This window comes from Triticum dicoccoides, chromosome 6B (genome assembly GCF_002162155.2).
Source record: "Triticum dicoccoides isolate Atlit2015 ecotype Zavitan chromosome 6B, WEW_v2.0, whole genome shotgun sequence".
Classification (NCBI taxonomy): domain Eukaryota; kingdom Viridiplantae; phylum Streptophyta; class Magnoliopsida; order Poales; family Poaceae; genus Triticum; species Triticum dicoccoides.
In genome coordinates, this window is record NC_041391.1 from 685594491 (window position 1) to 685612012 (window position 17522).

The 17522-nt window shown below is 43.2% G+C and overlaps 2 protein-coding genes across 2 annotated transcripts; one reads left to right on the forward strand and one right to left on the reverse strand.

Moving 5' to 3' along the window:
- Positions 1-6988: 6988 nt before the first annotated feature.
- On the forward strand, positions 6989-7743 carry LOC119323947. Its single transcript, XM_037597659.1, has 2 exons — positions 6989-7268; positions 7373-7743. Exons 1-2 carry the CDS (start codon positions 7071-7073, stop codon positions 7562-7564), a joined length of 390 nt encoding a protein of 129 aa, XP_037453556.1. The 5' UTR covers positions 6989-7070; the 3' UTR covers positions 7565-7743.
- A 61-nt stretch (positions 7744-7804) lies between these two features.
- LOC119323946 (chaperone protein DnaJ-like) lies at positions 7805-17105 on the reverse strand. The gene is made up of 11 exons (XM_037597657.1): positions 16806-17105; positions 16181-16249; positions 13849-13941; positions 13549-13679; positions 12865-13060; positions 11981-12156; positions 11265-11394; positions 9007-9167; positions 8830-8909; positions 8549-8648; positions 7805-8262 (listed from the first exon to the last, which is right to left on the reverse strand). Exons 1-11 carry the CDS (start codon positions 17088-17090, stop codon positions 8217-8219), a joined length of 1467 nt encoding a protein of 488 aa, XP_037453554.1. The 5' UTR covers positions 17091-17105; the 3' UTR covers positions 7805-8216.
- Positions 17106-17522: the final 417 nt, after the last annotated feature.

Below are 17522 nucleotides of genomic sequence, written 5' to 3' on the forward strand. Positions count from 1 at the left end.
AATTATAGATAGTTTAGGACAAAATTACCCTTGGCCAAATCTCTACTCCTAATGGAGCAATTGGTAGTCTCGCTTCCAGGTTTTTTTCGTCCCACCTTCCATGGTTTTTTTTTGTACCTCCCCCCACCTCACACTGAGCCGCCACGAACCGAAAAAACCTCGTACTGAGGCCCCCACCCACCCACACGCACTCAAGACAAGCGAAGAAAATAAAATCTACAAAAATTAACCAACGAAAAAAAACCTAAGAAAATTAACCAGCGAAAAAAACTTCACAATTAAAACTTTCCTAACTTTTCAAAATTTCCTAACTAGACATGTTACAAACGGGCAAGAAACAATAGCACATACCAATCAATAAAATTCAGTTTCATGACAATCAATTATAAATCCTAACTTTCCTAATGCATTGATCCTTGCCTTTTGCTTCTAATTATTACGAGTCTCCTGCGCGCACGTACATGGCTCTATACAGCCCAGTAAAATCCTCAACGATCCTCGTAACAATTACGCCGCACAATTTCCTTCCTTAATTTCGTCCCCTTAATTTCTCGTTTCCTTCCTTGAGATGTGGTCCCTTCTCCCCTACTCCATCCCGTAACTCCCTCGGATTATATTTCCTTCTGCCACACCTTTGCTCTTCCTTCCCCCCTCCCGTTAACTGCCTCAGTTCGACACTTGGTGATGGCACGTCCTACGTTGTGGTGGTGGTGACTGGTGACGGCTTCATGTCCATAGGGATCGGAGGTGGTGGCGTCCTGCAATGAAATCCCCTAGATCTCTCTTCCACCTGCCAATGGTATCGGTGGACACCGGCGACGGTCAGGTAGCGCCGGTGCCCATGGCCGCCGTCTCACAAGTCATCCTCAACATGGACGATCTCCTCCACAGTATCTGTGACATATTTCTTCTTTCGCACATTATTTTGCTCTTTTTTTTCTTGGCCATGATCTGGGGCTGCGGAATACGCGGCAGGCAGCAGGATTGATATTCTGGATCTCGGGAATGGGCGAACACCGCTCGCCTTGGGAGGGAAGAGCGTGCACCTCCTCATGGAAATAAAGCTGGTGGGGGGCTGCCGCGATGACGAGATCTCGCGAACACATGAACGCCAACTCAAGGGCCATGACCTCGCCGGGCTGGGGGCTAGGGCTCAATGCCAACGCGCTCCACTTCCTGGTGCACCTCTTCGCCGACGGCCATGAGAACACATATGTGATCTAACAATCGATGGCTTCTGTATGATTCTATAGGTGTCAAACTACTCCAGGAGAGGCTCCACGATCATCCTGAGCAAGGTAGTTGAGAATGCTTTCCAATGATAATTGGGCTGGGATTTTTGTTAAATGCTTACAGAGACTAGATGACCAGGTTTCACGGCGAGCAAGCAGGGTCCTTGATGGGATTGCTGCAGAGAACATTGGCTTGCCGGCAGTTGCGGTGTTCTGTGCTCCTGTCATGTTGTGATTCACACGTCACGTTCTCTTATATGAACGAGCATTTGGCTCTCCCAAGTCCGAATTGATCAAAAGGTAAATAAGCTTTTTGCTAGCATCATGGTATATGATCCACTTTTTGGGCTAATCTCATTATGTTTTGTTGTCTCAGATTTGACATATAGGATGTGTGCATGGGGATTGTGGATGCTAGAATCAAGTATGAAGTGATATGAAGATGTGCTCATGTCTTGAAGGATGTCATGCAAAATGTCCTCCTTCTGTATCAGGAAACGGTGCACATCGCTGACAGCAGCTATATAAGAGCATTGATTTTCTTCTTCTTCCTCTTTGGAGGCTCGGTAGGAAGTTCAGATTTTTTATTGACCATTTTATATAAACATATAATTGTGTACTTCCATTATAGATTCATACAATCAATATGCAGGTCGCAATCTTTTTGAGCGATTTAATCCCTTGCTGAAGATTTCGACAAATCAATTGTTGCTTCATTTTAAGGTACCGGAGACAATGCTGGGATAAGTTTGACTAGATTATTCAATTGAATGGAGAACTGATTCCGTTAAATTAGCAGCTTCACAATGTGAGCTGCTAAATAAATATCTGTATGTTATTTTGATAGTTTTTTAGATTTTGAAATGCTCTTTGTTAAATCCACTTACAATTATTATCAGGCAAGCGTAGTTTGTGACATGGATTATTTTGGTGCAAGTCATTTTACAGAAGTCTTCCTTGCAGCTGCATCACCAAGATTTTCAAACTTACAACAACGCTGCACTATTTTTGGAGTCATTCTTACCATGTAGTTTCCCGTGCTTCATGCAACATGCGATACTCGTAGAGGTAATAAACTAATAATTGGGTATAGTATAGAAAATCTTTTAATGAAGGCATAGTATATTATGTTGTAAGTGGAGTAGTACTGTAGCTGACAATTTTACCCTTTGTAACTTTTGTAGTCCATTAATTTTTACAACTCACTGACCTGTTCCTATATATAACGGTATGTAAGAGTAATAGTCTCTAAACTCCAGAGCATTGAATTGTACAGATTTAGTACAATTTTACATGAAATGGCTTTTTAACTACCATATTCTACTCATAAAGTCATAATGACGACTTCAAAAAATCTGAATAATCGTTTCTTCTGTTTTGGGTATGTAAGATGTGGACTAAAAGTGTTGCTCTTTGATACAGATGTGGATGTTGCAATATCATCACTATTATGCTTGGTTTTGGAAGAGTGTATCCAACAGGATGCACCTGACTATGACCAATTGTGCTTGCACAACACCAGGGAATGATTTTTTGAGACATGCATAGTGGTTGGAGATGCATATAACTGCATGCCTTTCTACTTTGGGCTCGGGCTTGAGCCTCTGATCGTGTGAGGCGATGCGTGACTCTATGGGATGGTTTCATCGTGTATGCTATATAGAAAATTAGGTTGCACTATATACAGGTTTGCATTCGAATTGTATGCCCCTTTATAACTTTCATCTGCATGATTCAGAATATATGTTTTTCTACAATTTGTACTTTTTTTATGGTAGAGTCTCCCACAATGCATCTTCTTTTGAAGTTACATTTGTGTGGCACCTAATTATAGATTATTTGCAGCTAATACTTGTTCTCGCCTTCTGATTGTTTATTCACACCATGTTTTAAGAGACATTATGCAACTCCATAGATGACAATAAGCTTGTCATGAATGGAAGTGGAGCTAAAGACGTATGAGAAGGAGAACTAATTAGAGAAGAAGTATATTTTTCAAGGAATTTGTTTTTTTAATCCCGTTTCTCCATTGATTCCGAGGCAGTTTTGAACTTGGAAGCTTGGTCTGGGTTATGGTGTTCAGCTTTTCGGTGGGTTTTGCCGATCAACTTAAATTCTGTGCTTGTTGTCCCATCCTTTTGGCATCACCCAGTGGTCATTTGGTGAATCTATATATATATATGTTTGTAGGAGAGCAAGTGTCTGTGGGCGAATACAGTTAGTTGAATAAGGTGTTTGGCAGGCTGGAGGGTTCTTATTTTTTTTATAGAGATCAAGAATATTGTTCATGTTAAATTTCAGAGGTGATGTAGGTTCCACCATCTTGATGCTGATTTCCTTTTTGACCTGTTCGTCTGCTACAAGTACACTAATTGTTCAAGAAACATGCAAAATATAGTAGTGCCTCCATTCCGAATTATAAGATGTTTTGGTAGGCTAAAAATTTTTAGTCTGCCAAAACATCTTATAATTTGGAACAGAGGAAGTATTAGTGTAGTGATTGAGATTGATGCTAAGGTCCAAGCGTCGTCCGATATGCGGGGGAGAGACTGAGAAGTGGAGATAGTAAGATTAGTGACGTAGGTTGCGGGTGGTTGCTCAATGTAGACGTATGTTGCAGTAGAGGTGTGACAAAATTTTGTATGATCGATTTTTTGTCGCATGTTCGGTTTGGAGTAGGTTCTCCCTCTTACGACCACAAACCAATTACAAGAGTAAATGTGGTCCAATGGGTGGATGGGAGACGACACCACGCCCAACTTGCTTGTGTCGTCTGATGTAGACATTACGTGTGAGTGTCGCAGTTGAACACGTTCAGTTGTGCGGATGAAGAGATGCTAACTATCGAGGATAAATTAAGCTAGAGGGATCACACCACATAGATACTTAAATTACAATAGAAAACTTATCGGTATGTGCATATATATATTTTCATCAATTCCGTGGCATAAAAAAAAGCTAGGAAGGGGAGGCATCATAACAGATCCATTGGACATCTCCCCATTATAGAGCCTCCCACGAGAGAACGATAGGATCATGAAAATTTCCCAAGTATGTCACAGTTGCACGGGCATTCAGCAACAAAAAATTGTATTTGTTGCGATCAAAGATGGAGAGACAAACATTGACATTGCACTGCATGCATCTTCATTATTCATAGATAAGAAATCAATATACGATCATCTCTTTGGGTAAGTGAGGACCATTTCGTTTTTAAAGCATACGACATGCCGACATCTCTCATGGTACAGTGAGGACCATTTCATCGATTTGCTGAAGTTAAAAAGGTCTCAAACGATGGTAAAGCGATATGAAGATGTTTCAAAGCGACAATAATACTAGAGTAAGGACGAATGAAGTGAATAGTTGTGAATAGGGAGGAGGGACGATAAGAGATATGCCGCTTTATCTTTTTGCAAGGAGAATATTGAGGTCATGTTGCAACATAATTTATGTGGAACCATGAGAAAATTTAGGCCTTGTTGCAGCATATCATTAGCTTCTCTTCATTAGGTACTTAAATATGACATTGGGAATTTAATCCTGCTTTGCTTGGGAATCACAGTGGTCGTTAAAAAGGTGGGATGAGGGAGGAGAAATTTTATTGCTTGCTATAATGTACTTGAGGCATTTTCCGCCTTCTGCCCGTAGCAACGCACGGGCATTGTCCTAGTTGTTGATAAATGGCGAGTAAATCATTTAGACTAGGAAAGAAAGAGATGCATGCAATTAGGGGAGAGATATTTTTCTTCTTTATCTAGAAAGAGAGATACATGCAATCGGGAGAGAGATACTTGCCTTTTTCTGGAGGGCTAAAAATGGGATTATGAGCAATTAGAAGAAATGCACCTTACATTGTGGAATTTTATCAACAAACAAATACACCTTATATAAAGAAACGGAGAGAGTATCTGCTAATCTCTAGTCCTTGTTTTTGTTTCTATTTATTACGAGTGCCAAGGTTTTCAACTTTTGATCATGTTTGGTTGCCGTGCGCGAAAACAATGTAGACCTCGACTGCACTCTCTACCCATTCAACTTTGGATATTTCCTCTGGTTGGAAAGAACATAGAAGGTATATATGGTGTCCTACTACCCCCACGTTTATGTGTTTGAATTTCTTCAAGTTAATGCATGTTTATTATTCGCTGCCATGCATTCTGAAGATTACATGGCAGACAAGCTAGGGATTGAAAAGAGCAAGGTTTACATCGTATGCCCGCTTCTCTACAAAAACTATGGCACTACACTTGTTGGCCTCATGGCGAACATATACGCAACAGTGATGTGGAGTTTCATGGATGTAATGGCTCTCCGATACAACAAGTTGGTCCAAACGTGCTGCATGATGAAGATCTTTCTCAAGCGATGTAAATGGTCCTCCGTTTGTAAACGTGTTGCATGATGTAAAGACTAGCCGTGGAGAATCAACCTGTGATTGGATGGTTAGAGGGACTGTGGTATCTCCAGCCCATCAGGGTTCAAATCCTGGTGCTCAATTTATTCCTAGATTTATTTCAGGATTTCCGGCGATGCGCATTCAGTGGGAGAAGACGTTCCCGTCGACGACAATGTGCCTACGGTGACTTCGTAAATTTCAAGATGATATGCCGGCTCAGTCTTTCGAATGTGCTCATAGGGGTAGGATGTGTGTGTGTGCGTTCATAGGGGTGAGTGTATGCGTGTATATGGGCGCTTGCGTCTGTACTGTGTTGAAAAAAAAGCTTAAAAAAAAGATCTGGGGCCAAGCACATGGCCAGCCATTCACTGTGCGGGGCGGGCAGCGGGAGGACAAGAGAATGGATCAACTGAGGCCCTGATTGGATTGTTGTTTTCCAGCGCTTTACACCTGTAAAAGATACACACCTCCATCCGTCGTTTTCATTCTGCGTTGGCCCTGTTTGGATCCCTAAGTTAGTGTTAGTTTTAGTTAGTTGAGGCTCAAATAACCCAAAAGTATCCAAACATGGATCTAACCCACCCAAAAAACTAGCCCACACTAGAGGAGCTTATTTGGGTTAGTTCTCCTAGGCCCACTAGAAAAATTAGTAAAAGAAGTTACCCCTCCCATCCAAATAGGATCCAAAGTAGTCAAATGATTGAGAAAGAATATTTATTGTCAATCTAACCCTACCATCCAAACAACTCTTTGGTTAGAGTTAGTTTAAGGTTAGTTCAAAGTTAGAATCTAACTCTAACCTCTAACTGAGTTAGAGTATCCAAACAGGGCTATTACATACAGCCGGTGAAATACACCCGTAGAATAAATACAGATGTAAAAGGATACGCCGACTCCAAGCGGACCTGAGTGGCGTTTTGATCTTTGATTGTTGACGCGAAGCTGGCATGGGGCAAATAATCAAGAGGGCTGGAGCAACATATCCATTCCACTGAAAGGAGGGGTAATGATCATGTGGCATGTTTGGTTGGCGCCCATATTCATCCTATCAAAAAATTTGGTAGCCTATGATATTTTCGCTTTCACTTGGTCGGTTGCCTATGGAATCTTGCCAACTCTCCCTACACCCTCTTCACGAATATACTCAATTTTTTTGCCAACAAAGGGTGAAGAAGAATAGCCAGTTTTTTGGACAACAAAGGGTGAAGCAAACACGCCCAAAGTTCCAACAAGCAAGCGTGGGGCAGAAGATCAATCCCCCCTGGTTTTCCGGGAACCTGTACGAAAACTGCATGCTCAATCTCACGGAAAAGAAAAGAAAAGAAAAAAGAAACTGCCAGCTGAAGCTGTGTCTCGGCTGTGGATAACGAACGTAGGCGCCGCGCTACACGGGAGGCCCGTCTCGTCTCTGCTTTTCCTGTCGCGCCCTGCTCGTGTCCATGGAGGGCGCGGGTGCGTGCGCGGTGGCCGCGCCATCCCGGGCCACCGTCTCTGGCCCCGGCGCAGCACCGCCGGGGCGCGGCTTCCGCTTGAGCTGCCGGCGCTCGGCGAGGAGACGCGCCGACGGTCGCGCTCGCGTGTCCCGCGACACCAACGGCGCCGAGGCGGAGCCGGACAGCAAGGGGCGAATCCCGCAGGTCAGCGCCGCTCGTGTTATGAGCAGTATCTTCAACCTCAGCAGCCATTCTGTTCTGTCCACCCCCTACTCCATCTAGCCTTACATTTTGCTTCCATCGGCCAGGATGACTCCGGCTACCTGCTGACGCTGGGGCTCGGGTCCGTCGGCGGCGCGGCGGCCGTGAAGTACGGCAGCGTGCTGCTCCCCGACATCACGCGGCCCAACATCGTGGAGGCGCTGCTCATGGTGTCCCTGCCCATGGCGGCCGCCGTCCTCATCTTGCTCAAGCTCAGCTCCACTTCCACACAGGACTAGGGCTTGTACAACCTTCCAAGTTCAGATGACATCATGTGTCCTTTTTCAGTTTCATTTTGCAACTCAAACGCCTTGTAAGACGAACAATAAGAGAATATGCAAAAATTGTATTTCTGTCCGGAAATCTTGTGTTCTATTGCAAAAAACGCCTTGTTCTGAATCTGAAGCAACAAGAATATTCACTTGCACGCCCTCCGTCCGAGAATATTTGTCATCAAAATGGATAAAAAGATATGTATCTACAACTAAAATACATATAGATACATCTTTTTTTATTCATTTTGATGACAAGTATTTCCGGACGGAGGGAGTATGTGTGTATTTACAGAGGATGTAGCTTCATCGATTACGATATCTTCAACCGTGACTCAACGACTGTTACATGCTCTAGGAAATACGAGTGCGACTACAGCAAAATTCATGCTTTACAAGGGTATCCCTCTCAAAAAATAAAAAACGGCGTCAATAAAATTAGTTGACACTAAACCTCTGCGTTGCCACTTCACAGCCCACAGGCCGTAAAAGATGAGCCTCTTCAACAGAACACATGCATGCAACAGCTCGTCGAATCCTGATGATTTGAAGAATTGCAGATTGGATAACACCATGACTGGTGTTGAAGAGAATGCGTCGTGCAATAAATATTTACAGGCTACAGGTTGTCCTTCAGCCACTTGGATGCCCCGTTGACAATGGATCTGAAAGAATTCAGCAAACAACTTGGTCAACATGACGACATAATACACGAGATAACGGGAATGCAATTGATTGCAGTACCAAGTGAATAAAAAATCAGTATAATCATTAATAGGTTCGGCAATAAAAAGGAACTGAACATGAATTTCTACATCGACAAATCTTTTCAGACATGTAACAACATATATACTGAAGGATATAAGGCCCCTCTGGCATTGATGACATGCAAACAGAACCAAACACCCATCAGCAATTGCAGTATAACGAAATCAAGTTCAGCATTTTTACCCAGCAAAATCAGAAAGTTTCTTCAACCAGTCACCCTCCCCATCATCAGGTTGATCTGATACTTCTGGAGCAGCACGGCTTCCATTCTCTTTATGTACAGCTGCAACACAGACATGTGAGTTTAGTTTCTCCTGCAAAAGTTCCTTGTTCCCTTATCAAGCAGCAACGATAGGATACAGCAATGTTCCGCTGGTAACATCCAAAATGGAAATGAACTTCTCGCTGGCGAGAGGGAGAGACAAAGAAAGGATCAGGTCTATGCATATATCTTGCATGCTTACGTTTTGGCTTCACAGGTGCACGGGCAAAACCACCATTTTTCAACGACGCAAGTTCCTCAAGTAACTCCTTTTCTCGCCCACTGTATAGCAGTAATTTAGAGAAATAAGGATCGAGTGCTTATGTAGCTCTAGAGTACTACTTAATAAAAAGACTCAAGAGGGGAAGTGTATTTTCACCTTATACGTTTGGGTATAGAGACCTTAACAGTGAATAGATGATCACCGCGTATAGATGGCCTATTCAACGATGGAACACCTTGCTTCGCTAGGACCAATACATCACCAGGTTGGGTGCCTGGAGGTATTCGAAGTTCACTACTTCCCTCAACAGTTCTGACCTGCTTGCAACAAAATTTCAAAATGAATGACTACACAACACCATACTTTATTTGTTTTTTAATGATATCAACAGCATAATTCAGACAGCAGGCAGTATACATGAAAGAACCATTACAATATTGCCATCATACTTGAAACAAACATCCACCAACATGTCACTTTGCTCTGAACCATACATGGTTTAAGGAAGGCACAAAGACTTAAATCAGGGACGACGATAACTGCCACACGTGTGGGCGTTAAAGCGTCTGGCCACACGTTTTGTGTGGTGTCTAAGAGGACCAGCCCACACGCCTACGTGTGGGCAAAACAACTAGCGCCACACGCCTCTTTTTTTCTTTGCGGTCCCTCTTACACGCCTACGTGTGGGCAAAATGGATAACTGCCACACGACCTCTCTCAGCCACCTACCTCACGGTCCCGCACACCCCGCGTGACAGTCAGCACGCGTCCCTGCAGTTGCCATGGTCCGGACCCTCTTCAATGTCCGTTTAACTGCAGTTGCCATGTCGCTGAACTACAGTTGCCATGTCGGACAACTACAGTTGCCATGGTTGCTCAACTGCAGTTGCCATCTCCGGTCAAGTGCGAGATGCCATTTTGGACAACTGCAGCTGTTGCCATGTATGGTTTGGTTACTATAGTTGCCATGATTTGAAAACTTTAGAGGTTGCCACCTACTAACACTAAGCAGTTGCCATGTATGGTCTGGTTTACAACATTTGCCATGATTTGAAAACCTTAGGATTTGCCACCTACTAACACTAGGCAGTTGCCGTGTAGCGCTACAAAAAGACATGACAAAACAACATGTTCGGGTAAAGAGAGAGTTGCCATCTGCTTACAAGCACACTAGGGCAGTTGCCGTGTACCCTGCAGAACACATGGCAACTGACATGTTCGGGTAAAAAAAAGAGAGTTGCCATCTGCTTACAAGCACATTAGGGCAGTTGTCATGTACACTGCAAAACACATGGCAACTGGCAGCTTGGGTGTGGGAGAGGAGACGGGCGTGTGGGCGAGATGGCAAATGCCCACACACCAGCCCTTGTGCGTGAGTGAAAACTGGCGTGTGGGCGAACTGCTAAACGCCCACACACCGGCCCCTCCGTGTGGTGAAACGGACGTGTGGGCGACCGAGTGAATGCCCACACACCAGCCCGGTCCTACGTGGCACCACAAACATGCCAAGATTCGTGCACCCACAAACGGACGCGGATCCACGCGTGTGGGCGAGATGCAAACGCCCACACGTGTGGGCGTTAGTGTTTCCGTAAATCAGTTCAAGGAAAACAGATTTGACTAGGCCTCGCATAACAGCAGCTCTAGCATTGGCCCTGGCTCAAGCCAGCTTGGGCAACAAACCAAAACCCTGGACAGTACAGACTTGCTACCAGGCAAACGTGGCATCAAATTCTCTCAAAAAAAATGTGGCATCAGATTCGCTCAAGAAAATGTGTAGCCAAGTCGAGGTCAAAGTATCACCTCCTCTGGTTTTGGATTTAGCTTAGGTCGGTATAATGAGTTAATGACACACTAATAGAGTGAAAAACCTTGCTTTCATTTCATTTCATTTACAATGATTTAAAGTTTGACTGATTGAGTTAATTATCTTAACAGAAAAAACAGGAAAGATTAGCATTAAAATAAGAGCTGAACAGTCCAAGGCATAGTTAAGCTTAGCATTGATATTAAAACACTATCAGTTCTTCTGTTTGATGATTACTGTGAGTCAGGTGGCTGTCAACCAATTCTTTTGGTTTCCAAGGGAAATACGCCAAATACATGCAACAGCAACGTGGGTGAACTCCCACGTACTTGGGTTGTGATCAACACATACACCTCCACTTGAAATTTGGTGGTTACATCAAAACTGCAATAAAGCTATTTTACTTTAGCAAGGTCTAGATCTCTTTCTTTTTCTTTTTTTTTTGCTTGCTGGGTTTGGTTCTAATCACCAGTTAAAAGGTAAAGTGAGAACTTCATACATTCAACCGAATATGTGCTTACTGAAGAAAGGCAATGAAATATTTCTGAAAGAAAATAGCAAATTGATTATCATGAAGAGAAGGAAACTCCTGAAGAGAAAGATTTACCTTTTCAACTGTACCCAAAATAGCTTCAATGTAGCTTATCGACACAGTTGAATACAAGTTGATACCATCCCTTTTAATATCGGATGGCTCCTCTACATCAAGGCAAACAAAAAGATCTCCAGGAGGCCCTCTGTTTCCCACCAGAAAAAAGGGTTTCAGCACGGATTTATTTTGATATCCATGCAATGAAGATATAAAAACTTACAAAACAGAAAATGGGGAACTACAACAATTGCATGAAAGCTAAAGCAAGGCACATAACAAACAAATAAATCTGAACATTTCCTGAAAATTGTTAACTGCAGGTGTTATAAATCATAAATTCTTGCAATACCCCACTACAAATACAAAATAATATTGAAATAGTGTCTGCAGAACACACATGCACAGTCCGAGATCTAAAAATATATATATGCTGCTGGCTGGTGGCCACAAACTTCCACTTGCCTAGCAGAAAGACAACAAAGCAATTCAAGAATGACGTGTGCATCTTATGTGAATGCCATCGGCGATACTCCATGGCCCAATTACCGTGTTTTAACGATAGTTAATTCCAACCATATGCAACATAGGCTACAAGTAAGCTTAAGCATAGCGATCAGCAATACTATAGAAAAGATCCACATAATTTCCAAGACCGCAATGATCACTTGCGATTGTTCCAAAATGTTTGAGGGACGAAGTACAAACTTTATGTTTGATCTTGCTTTGCTTACCCTTTTGGTCCTGCATCACCTTCACCACGTACACGAAGAGTGCTACCTTTACTAACTCCTGGAGGGATTTTTACTTTGATCTCTTTTCTGACACGAACACGCCCCTCTCCAGAGCATTTCCTGCAATACTCTGAAATGACCTCACCCTCTCCTACACAAGTGGGGCAAATAGAAACCTACAAAATAAGAGAAAAGAAAAGCTCTTATGTAATAATCGCAAATTGCAGTAAATAATCAAATTGAACTAGACTCGGAGATAGAATCAGTATAACTCAGCACCAACTAGCATCAAACAAGGATGACAAGATAAATGGACAAACATGAGATCTGTCATGTTCCACATGATGCTAAATTAGTGCAAATTGACATCTTCTGGCTGTTTCAACCCATTGAAATTTGTTTAGAGGCGCTCTCGAAAAAGAATTATTCATTTTTGAAATAAAAAGGAACTCTACCCAAAACAATTCAGGCGTGAACACAACTTGCGTCGATGCTAAGCTCATAGGTGCATTCCGAAGTAAATATGCTTTAGCCCCCTGTTCTTGCTCACCTTTACTTGTTTCCTACTCTAAATAGTGAGGTTCCATTTCTGTAATTTTCCAGCCTTTTTATTCACTTAAAACAAAAGAGAACTTGTTTGTACCCCAGTGCATAGTGCAAGTATATTTTCTTTAGTTTCATGATATCTCATTCTCAACTCTTTGCTTTTGACCTCACTTTGCTTTGTCTAAATTTTGTTTTGTTGTAACACTACCTTGCAATGAAATATAGGGCCAAAGCTATTTATTGTTATATGAAGCTGTCACACAGTTGCCAGTATGCACTCATGGTTAAGATCTGGAATGATGATACAAAGGGTTTTAACATTTATGCTCCATGGTTACCTGGGAGAAGAGACCAAATGGTGTCTGCTCGGTTCGCATTACTTGCCCTCGCCCACCACATGTGGAGCATATTTTTGCCTTTGAGCCAACCTTTGAACCAGAACCGCTACAAGCATCACAAGTCTCCAAATGGGATAATATGATATCTTTTTCTGTTCCAAATATTGCCTCTGAGAACCCTAGAATCACATCATATCTGGTGGAATAAATCTGTGTAAGTCTAGAATTCACACTAGATTCATTCTTTATATATACGAAATGTCATAAGTTGCAGCTACATAACAACTTTGTAGAAGAATCTGGTGGAACAGTAATATTGGTTTCTTTCCACAAACTATCCCCGGCCACAAGCAATGTGCCAGCATCACCAACCACAATATTTGTTGCGTAACAAACATAAGACAACAAAGATACTATAATTTCATAATAGTGATAATATACATTGGTCTACAGGCAACCGCTTATTCCATGCAGTATCACAGCATAAGTGCTTAAGTATTACTTTGATGCAAATAATGCCAGACCTAAAAAGTATGCAGTTGTGACCAAATTCATGCAGATTAGTAAACATGATAATTATTGTTCATTAACTTATATTGTCTTAATAGATCTAGCGAGTCCTTTTAACTAGATAAACAGCTGGGGTCTGAACATTATTTCATTTCAACCCTTCTTACAACAAACCTTATGTCTTCACCCTGAGCAGCAGTGCTCCTTCTGCGTGTCCTAAATGCACTCTGGTCCATACCAGAAAAGCCACCACCACCACCCATGCTTGCTCCAAAGAATGTCTCAAACAGATCAAATGGATTCGACTGCACAGAGAAATGGGAAAGAATTTAAACCTTGTTTAAGCAGAAAAGGCATGCAGTACTTATTTATGTCTAGTATTCTTACAAGCCAAGAAACTCTAGTAACAGAAATATAATCAAATTTGAAGATACTGTAATCTAAATGCTAGAACAAAGAGTTGAAAAGCAGTACTGTATAAGCTCCAGCATTGCCCCCAACCGCACTCTTAACCCCGGCTTCACCATATTGGTCATACAACGCCCTCTTCTTATCATCTGACAGAACCTGATGATAATGAGATTCAGTACCCCAAAACATGGAATAAAAGACAAAAAGGGAATCAAAACGGCATTAATCATTGATGAAATCTAGTAAATAGTGGAGCAAGACAAAGTAACTCATTAATCAGATAGGCAATGCCATCGAAATTGAATCCTAAGTAGGTTGAACTGTAGCGCGCGCGCACACACACACGGTACTTTGTACAATACACACAAAACTAAATGTGTGAGTGGAGACATAGACATTCCGTAGTTTCAGTGCCATGAAGCAATATATATTAGTAAGTCTGGGGGGCATAGCTTAAGACTGAGAAGAAATATAACAGATAAGACATTTTCCACATAAACCAATACTGCTAGTCTAGGTGAACCAAAGAACTATACCCACATACACCTTGGTTCAAAGTATGCCAACTTGTTAATTGTTTTAGCTTCCAAGTCATATAGCCTAATCTGGACAAATTAACCTTGCCTAAGCGCCCAACTCACTATGGTAGTTCAGGCCTTCAGGGATATAATTCATGTTCCTAACCAAGGTTCTCAACATCACATTGTAGGATCTTTGAATCCTATCTTCTTATGGCAGTCAATATCCTATAATCTTACCAGGGCGGCAAGTATCTCCAAAGTAGACATTGACAAAGTTCCATAAAGAAGTCAAAGTTTTCACACCGTACCTCATAGTTGGATGAAATACTTTCATTTTAACATGAATCAATAAGGGTAAACTCAAGAAGCTACTCCACTAATTTACCTGACCAATCTTTATCTTTTATTTGAGACCGCGTATGTATAGAGTGGCAACAGACGACCGAGTAAACAATAAAAACTCAACATGTTTCTAAGGTAGATAAAATGACTTTGCTGATAATGGCAAACTATTATCGAAAACATATAGTTCAAAATATTTGGAATATGTGTGCTTTTATGTTCTCTATCCTAAAAGTGGAAAGTGCAAGTTGAGATGAAGCAGTGTTCAAGAAAGCGTTTTTAGGCGGCGCTTAAGCGCTAAGCGGCAGCTAAACGCTTCGCTTCTGCCCTAGGCGCAACTTTTAGCGTTGAGCGGAAAAAAGTGTGATTTAGCGGCCGCTTTAGCGCTAAGCGTTGGTTAAGCGAGTGCTAGGCGCGCTTAAGAGATGAAAAAAGTGAAGCCTGGGCCACATGTGGGAGGGAAAGGGGGATATAAAGGCCTGGCCTAAACTGGCCTGTTCGGCTAGGGTTACTTAGTTAGAGAGGGGAGAGATGAAGCTGCAGTGGCGGCGGCTCCTGCTCTGCATCCAGTGACAGCAGCTCCTCTTCCTCCTCCTGGAGGTCCACCCCTACAGGATCTGAATGCCGGCAGCTCCTCCTCCTCCTGGACGTCCACCCCTACTGGATCTGAATGCCGGCAGCTCCTCCTCCTCCTGGACGTCCATCCCTAGTGGATCTGAACGCCGGCAGTTTGCTTTCTTGTTCAGTTCATCGGTTGTCTGTTCCATAGTTTCATTCATTGGTCCTTGGTTAATTCCAACAGCAGGCAGCAGCAGTTTAGTGGTCTAGTATTACTGTATTAGTATGGAGTCAGGAGGAGGAGATGATGATGATGCTAGTGCAGCAGCGGCGGCAGCAGAAGAGAGAGAAAAGATTATCCAAGAAGAAAAAGCTCAAAGATTGAGCTGCTGCCATTTATCTTATATGCTACTTATGCATTTATGCTTGCTGTGTGAACCACTAAACCTTATCAATTTCAGACTTTCAGTTATCTATAAGTGCTATGTTTCCTATTTTCTTGTGCATATTATTCAAAAACAACCAAATTCTGGCCAATTTAAAAAAAAACGCTCAATCCCAGTTAAGCTGTGCTTAAGCGGCCATTGCTCTAAGCTGTGGCCTTCCCCTCCGCTTAGCTTACCGCTTTTTTGAACATTGAGATGAAGGGGTTGATTTGCAACCACCCACTACTCCATTACTTAGAATATTGCTTTAGGTTTTGTGCAAATTGCTCTGTGAGTGCCTCTGTTCGTAAATACATTTGATTTCTGGGTTGCAGAGTAAATGCTAAAAGCCATCATTTGCCACTTGGTAAGGTGATAATTCACAATTGAACTCTTAACAAAGAAAGCTATTTATGAATCAAGACATTGAGGGCCTGTTAGGAAGGGATGTTTTAGGTACATTTTCACAATGGCCCATACTTAACATATCCTCAGAATAGTCAGGAGTCAGACCAGCATAGAAACACATGGAGCCAAAATAGTGCATACCTCATAGGCTGAGCTTATCTCTTTGAACTTGTCGGTTGCTCCAGGTTCCTTATTAACATCAGGATGATACTACAAGGTAAAGACAAAGTAAGAAGAGAAACAAATTGTCAAAACTCAGTAGTTTTTAATGGAAAAAATGCACAAAAATAGAAAGTAGGGAGTGATTATTGCGAAACATTCAACGCTCCGAAACGCAAAGACCTTGCACATGCAAATCGAATTGAGCCAGCAAAGAGATTGGACTGAGTTACATTGTGAGTTGCGGCTACAAAGTTCTAGAGGCTACTGATATGATGGTATAACAAAAATGAGACTCAAACACTATCTCACCATATCATCCAATATTCACCAGCACTAATATGGGTCACAATTTTACAGGAGGGGGTGAGAAGTTGGTCTATTGCAGCAAGTAGCAGGATAACACTGCCAGGGTTATATACAGTTCGCTAGGGGGTGCGTCTATCCACACTTTATCCAAACAAAGCAATGCATCATGTGTGATTCAAGGAACTACTTTTAAATAGACAGTATGACAGGCTGATGGGCACTACTTTTAAATGGATAGAACCCCATAAAACGAGTAGGGATGTGGCTTAAGTGGGGAGGGGGACAAAGCGTCGAACACCTGGCGCGCGAGCTTCCGGTATGCGGCCTTGATGTCCTTGATGGTCGCGGAGCGCTGCACGCCGAGCGTCGCGTAGTAGTCGGCCGCCGCGAACACCACCAGGCCCCCGCCGCGCCGCCTCCGCCCGCGGTTCTTCCGCGGCGCCGCGCACGCGAGGGGGAGCCCGACGCCGAGGCCGCCGCTCCTGCCGGCGGGGGAGGGAGCGAAGTGGGCCCCGCGGGGGCGGAACGAGGCGGGCGGCGGGGTGGAGGGGGCGAAGGGGAGCGTGGAGAGCGCGAGCGCCATTAAGCCGGGCTCGGCGTTTTTTTTTCTGGAAGCCGCTGCTGCTTCGGCGCGGGGCGGGGGGCGTGTGCTGGGCGTTGGTCCGCGTCTCGTGTCGTGTGAGCTGCAGTTGGGATGGGAGGGGAAGGGGACGATGGCCGAGTAGGGTGGGCCCACACTGTCAGTGTCCGCTGGAATACATTGATCATTACTTTTTGTTTTTTATCAGTTTTGCCATGGTTGTGTGTCGCACTACTCAATTCTTTTGGGCCGGAACCGAGGGGGTGAATGGAGGCAAATGTGTCGTCAAATGGGCTAGGGTGTGCAGGCCCAAGCACTTGGGAGGTCTGGGTGCAGTGGCGGAGCCAGGATTCGAGTATAGGGGGGGCCGAGTACGTATATTGGTCTAATCTCATTGATAATTACTCGTCAATCCTATTAAAATTGTCTAAAACT

What these genes read in the sequence shown, in the direction of transcription:
- LOC119323947 (XM_037597659.1), top strand. Translation starts at nt 7,071, where the DNA reads ATGGAGGGCGCGGGTGCGTGCGCGGTGGCCGCGCCATCCCGGGCCACC. An exon ending in GCAAGGGGCGAATCCCGCAG is followed by an intron (nt 7,269 to 7,372) that starts GTCAGCGCCGCT and finishes TCCATCGGCCAG; the next exon opens with GATGACTCCGGCTACCTGCT.
- LOC119323946 (XM_037597657.1), bottom strand. Translation starts at nt 17,090, where the DNA reads ATGGCGCTCGCGCTCTCCACGCTCCCCTTCGCCCCCTCCACCCCGCCG. An exon ending in ACCGGAAGCTCGCGCGCCAG is followed by an intron (nt 16,250 to 16,805) that starts GTGTTCGACGCT and finishes TTTACCTTGTAG; the next exon opens with TATCATCCTGATGTTAATAA. An exon ending in GCAATGCTGGAGCTTATACA is followed by an intron (nt 13,680 to 13,848) that starts GTACTGCTTTTC and finishes TTCTCTGTGCAG; the next exon opens with TCGAATCCATTTGATCTGTT.